This window comes from Thamnophis elegans, chromosome 2 (genome assembly GCF_009769535.1).
Source record: "Thamnophis elegans isolate rThaEle1 chromosome 2, rThaEle1.pri, whole genome shotgun sequence".
NCBI lineage: Eukaryota > Metazoa > Chordata > Lepidosauria > Squamata > Colubridae > Thamnophis > Thamnophis elegans.
In genome coordinates this window covers 81,949,614-81,955,613 of record NC_045542.1, presented here as the reverse complement: position 1 = coordinate 81,955,613, position 6,000 = coordinate 81,949,614, and the positions used below count along the sequence as shown (strand labels likewise).

General features: G+C 41.8%; 1 protein-coding gene across 2 annotated transcripts in view; it reads left to right on the top strand.

Annotated features, from left to right (window-relative positions):
* The first annotated feature begins 909 nt into the window (after nt 1-909).
* ARHGAP26 (Rho GTPase activating protein 26) overlaps nt 910-6,000 on the top strand; it is a 247,694-nt gene continuing 242,603 nt past the window's right edge. For both annotated transcript variants that reach the window (XM_032210266.1, XM_032210267.1), the window contains exon 1: nt 910-1,063. In XM_032210266.1, coding sequence (XP_032066157.1) covers nt 910-1,063 — 154 coding nt within the window. The remainder of the gene's footprint in view (nt 1,064-6,000) is intronic.

Below are 6,000 nucleotides of genomic sequence, written 5' to 3'. Positions count from 1 at the left end.
TCTTTAAGAGGGCGGGAAGGGAGGATATAAGTTCCATGCGGTTTGACATACCTCTGGCCACGCCCACGCCCCCCCAGTCATAGCCGGTCTTGTCTTCGCAGGGCATCTTTCTTGCTTCCCTCCTCCTTGCTCCATGAGCCGTCCGGCCTCTGATTGGCTTTCGCTGGTGCAAGAGGCGGGGTCACGTCTGGCCCAGGGGAGGGACCAAAAAAAAAAAAAAAAGATCCTCTCTCTTTCCACAACGTTCCAAAGGGCAGAGCGGTAGGAAAATGATCGCTGGCGTTCCAATGGGGAAGCGCAGGGTCCCGGTGGATCCCGGATGCCGTCGGAGGTGCCTGTGCTGAGCTGGAGATCGGAAGACTCCTGCTTCGAGAGGCCCCGCGGGGTGGGTTTTCTTCAAGGCTGCGGCAAGCAAGCAGCGGCAACGTATTCCCGGCGAAGAGCTGGAGGTTCCGGCAACAGCCACGACCGTACCGCCCCCGAGTTTGCAGCGTGTTTGGGAAAATGTGGCCGCGAGCAGCGGTCCTCTGGCAGCGGTAGCGTTTGCTGCTCGGGCAACGCCGTTTCCCTCCTTTCGGACGGCTTCTGTCCTGTCCCCCTGGCGGGTGTGAAACAGCCCTCGGTGCAAGATCTTCGTCCTTCAGACCCCTTTTTTCGTCCGCTTCGAAAGTTGACAAATTGACTTCCTGATGTCTGCGGATCCTGTGCAGCCTAAAAACGGATGATTTTATTTTATTTTTATTTTTGCATTTTGCTGGACGGGCTGGATACATTTCTCAACGTTGATCGGTGGCTCTTCCCTTGCGATTTAAGGTGCTTTAAGGAAAGGTTTTTCCATTCCTGGACGTTTCTCTTCCAGCTGATTGCTTTTCAGCCGTAAGCCTGGCTTTGGACGGGCTCTGGGAAATCATGGGGCTACCTGCCTTGGAGTTTAGCGACTGCTGTTTGGACAGCCCCCAGTTCCGAGAAAGGCTAAAGTCTCACGAAGCTGAGCTGGACAAGACCAACAAGTTCATCAAGGAGCTGATCAAGGATGGAAAGGCACTCATTGTGGCCCTTAAAAGTGAGTGGCAGGTCGCCTGTGAATCTGTATTGGGTGTGGTGGTAACTGAAACCTTGGTTTAAAGGACACCTTGGATCCGATCGGGCATTATTGGGGTTAGGAGAACTCCTGCAGCCTTACCTGGGAAAACAAACATGGGTGGGGAACCACATGCATGCAAGTATGGAGCGATTGAGTAGAAAGTGTGAGATGGGAAGGGGAAAAACCCTGGCAGTTTAATACTGTATGAAGGTGTAATTCCAGCAACCGGGTTTATGGTCCAGTAATTCATGAATACGTTTATCCTAGCACCAAAGGGACACAGAGGTTAGAGAAAGTTGCATTGGTCAAAAGGCTGAGGGGTAGATTGTCAGGCTTCTACCTTGCCAGGGTGGTTTCCAGACCTATACCAGACCTACTTGCTATTTGTTACTTCCTTGTCGGTAGCCCAGTGATTATATATGAAAATGAAAGGCCTTGATGTAAGTCATTTCTCTCTAAGAGCTGAGCTTTGTAGGTTGGATTGTTTTGCTTAAGCAATTGCTTTTATAGTATTGCAATCTTTGCTGCTTAGTAGAGGTGCCTCTCCCATTTACAGTCCTGTAATTACAAAATGTTATGGAGGAAGAAGCCCTAGGAAAATATACTACACACTGTCAGTATTTGGATTTTATACCAAAATCATTCAGTTGTTCTCTTGGCCAGTGATGCTACTGAATTGCTAAAGATAGGAAGCAGAACAATCTTCATGATTTAAATAATTTGATTTCTAAATGAATTGTTAATGAGGGAGGGAGGCTAAGGGGTTGTGCTATCCTTTGCTACCAATGTGGAAATGTGTATTTGTTTCCTCAAGTGTATTTCCTGCAGTTGAAGTGATACTCAGCCTTGGTTTCCAAACATTTGAACTAAAATAGGTTTTGCTGTGACTTTTCCCCTTTCCCTTTAAAAAAAATCTAATAAAATTTAAATTCTTTATTTGGAGATGCAAAGTTATGTGCAGGTTTGCAAAAATAAATAAAAAAGTACCTAATTCATTCTGCAGAGGTGATAGACAGTGTGTACGTGTATGTGAGAAAGAGAAAGTGCTATGGCCTTCTGTGTTTGCATTTCACCTTTTTGTAAGCCAAAGACAAATAACTTTACCCCTAGAAAGAGCTATTTAAAAAGTTAAATGGGCTAAATAAGTCTTATCTGTCTCATGTGATATTTGTGTTTAATTGTCATTGATGATTGATAATACTTTGCCTTCTTGGGTATGGATTGCTTCTTAAAGCTTTTGTATAAAAGGTCAAGTGATGAATTTTTCCTTTGTAGTAAAGCCTGAATTGGTCTTGTGTAGCATTAAGCTGGCACATTGAAGTTTCCTAGACTTGACACATATCTCATTAAGTTCTAAGAGGTTTAAGGTTAGCAAAATCCTCAATGTTGGAAAGGTGTCCCAAAGTTTTAAAAATGAGAGTTAGCGCATGAATCAGTTTTCAGAAGAGGCTGGCAACAATATTTGCTACATAATGGTCTGTAGTCCCTTAAAGAGGTGGGTATCATGTATATCTCTAAACAAATTACCAATACTTAACTGATGTTGACATTGTGACAAGTCCCAGTAACTTGTCATATAGTAGGATAAGACAACTTAATGGTTGGAGATCAACACCCATATGGAGTACAGCAAGCTGCCTAGAAAATAGGGGAATTGAAGACCAAATTGGATAGAGGACATCTGGTTGCCTATCCATACTGTAATGACTTGGCTTTGGTGGTTTTTCTTTATTTTTATTGAATCTATATCCTGCCTTTTATTCCAGAAGCTTAAGCTTATATGCTTCCTTTCATTCCCTTGTTCTCTCTCAAAACTCTCTGAGGTAGATTATATTGAGAGAAGGTGATTGGATTAAGTTAACCAATGAGTATCACTGTAACGAAGATTGGAACCTGACTCTTTCCAATCTAGTATATAGTACTTTGGGGGCGCGATAGCTTGGTGGTTAAAGACACTGAGCTTGTCAGTTGGCATGGTGTGAACTCCCGTCCCTTACCCCTGTTCTTGTCCACCTAGCACATGGGTGCCAAACTCTATCATGTCACATGATGTATTGCAACGTTTTTTGCCTTTGCAGAACCGGGGTGGGTGTGGCCCACATGTGATGCATCTGGTCTGCAGGCTGCCAGTTTGACACTCCTGACCTAGCAGGTCGAAAGCATGCAAATGCAAGTAGATTAATAGGTACCACTTTGGTGGGAAGGTAACAGCATTCCGTGAACCCCAGCTATAGTTATGTTGATCACATGATCACAGAAATGTCTCTGGATAGCACTGCCTCCTCAGTAAGAAACAGAGATGAGCACTGCCCTATAGAGTTGGACATGGGAAACCTTTACCTTTACCTTGATATAATATTCTACTGGGTTTGATTGCATTCCAGGTATTTTCCTCCCAGATTTTATTCTGTTTGAACAGTTTCATAAGTGGGAGAAAAACAGAAGCATGTTTGCATTTAACTTGTGCTTCAAGATTTGCTACCTACGCACAGAACAGGATCAAAGTGTGAATCAGGAGAGTTTCTCTATCCGTGAGGTGTCCCTTGTGGGCCTACTGTTTTCCTGTGGTGTGCGCTTTGCTTTTCACATTGCTGCATTTATTGATGTCCCATGGAGCTCTACCTTTCCTCATTTCTGGGGACAGTATGGCTGTCTTCCAGCAGCTGTCTTCCATGTTGGCCAAGAGGGCTGTGTAAATCCTTTGAAAGAGATGCTTTACAAGACACAGAAGCTTGTTCAAGGCATCATTTTTGAATATGCTGAAGCAGCTGCATCTTTTTCCTGGTTCACACCGCTGCCTAGCAAGCTGCTCCTGCTGTGTTTGCAAGCATGCCCACGAATAGCCACAGCTCCTGTGCAGTCTGAAGCATTTTTTTGTTTGAAGGTTTGATAGAATTTGCTTTACCATCTTTTTTCTGAAAAACATGTTATACAATATGTAGTCGTTGTCTAAAAATATAATGAATGAAAAATATAATATAATGACGATGTCAAGTTGTCTATTTAGGACATGTGCAGGTGTAGCTCTTTGCCATAGTGATTTTACTCATCTATGTTGGACCAACTTAATTGGTGTGATTAGTCTTGGTTTTATGTATGTATGTATGTACGTATGTATGTATATACATATACATATACATATACATATACATATACATATACATATATATAGCTGATAAAGGAGGAGAACCTTGTGGCTTAGTGGTTAACACAGCTGCCTAATATGTAATACAGCCCAGGTTTGAATCCCAGTAAGGGTATGGCTAGCTGATGAGAGCTAAATAGCTTGAAATAGATCTATACTAGTCTCCCTTTATTTATTTATCAGCACAAATACAACACACACACACACACACACACATACACACACACACACATACATTCATTATGAATTGGCTGAGTTAACCAATGATTTTGTATGACTTAGATGGTTGGCAGTGTAATAAGTGCAGAAAAGAAATATGAGAACATATTTAGCTTTCTTCAAACTCAGTGCTTTTATTGTAATTGCAAGAAAGAATTCCCAAATTTTCACTTCTATTTTAAGTTAATCTCACTGTAGTTTTGTATGACTTTCAATAAACTGTGATTAATCTGAAACATATCAAATGTTAAAGTATTGTTTATGTATTACATGTGTAACCTGATTTTGCTTTTGGAAATCGAGGTAACGTAGTATACTTCCTCTCCCCCCCCCTTTTTATTTTTTATTTTAATCTTTGCAGTACCTCTGTGAGGAAGGTTAGGTTGAAAGAGAATGACTGACTTAAAGTCATCCAGTGAAATACACAATAATTGGGTTTTTAAACTTGGCCCTACATTCCATGTTAAACCAAGTGCAGTTTAGAGCCTGAATAGTACATTAATATAGCTATGGTTTTCCCACTTGTAATGTATGGCTGGGAAAGTTGGACCATAAGAAAGGCTGAGCACCAAAGATTGAGGCCTTTAAACTATGGTGCTGGAGAAGACTCCTGCAAGTCCCTTGGACTGCAAGGCGATCAAACCAGTCAGTCCTAGAGGAGATCAACCCTGACTGCTCTTTAGAAGGGCAGATCCTGAAGGTGAAACTCAAATACTTTAGCCACCTAATGAGAAGGAGGAACTCACTGGAGAAGAGCCCAATGCTGGAAAAGATTGAGGGCAAAAGAAGAAGGGGATGACGGAGAATAAGGTGGCTGGCTGGAGTCACCGAAGCAGTAGGCATGAGCTTAAATGGACTTCAGAGGATGGTAGAGGACAGGAAGGCCTGGAGGAACGTTGTCCATGGGGTCATAGTGGGTCGGACACAACTTCACAATTAAGAACAACAACAACAACACATTAAATTGTGGCTAATCTCAAAAATAAGCATCTCTTCTGGTTTTTTTTTTCTAGCCATGCATGGAGGAAGATGAGCAGTGTTGACTATATACTGTTATAAGCTTTGATGGCAAGTATCTGTTGAACAGTGTTCTGCTTAAGAGTTAAAGTGTTTACAAAATATGCATTGAATTTTTTTAAAATTAATGAACAGGAATCAAAAGAAATCATCTGTAAACCATATGAGATTATATGATGATGGTAAATAGTATTATAGAGTGGCATAAATGGTGAGATAAGATGACCTCACACAAGGTTTCTGTTGCCAGTTCAGTATTAGAAAATAATAGATGTGGTCAACATATTTTGAGGCTGAAACGTTCTGACCTTGCAAAGTCTCATTTTTGGAATGGGATACTTTGAGATTGGATTGCACATTTCCATCTGAGAAGTACTGTGGCTAGATGGCCTTATTATTTTGGAATGTCAGCCATCATGAGCGAGTTGGTCATGAAAATATTGCCCATGCATTTTTTTTTAATCTGGCAAAAATGGATAATGCTTCAATTTGAAAATCCAGAACATTCCCAACCATGGCAGTTTGAAGATGTGTG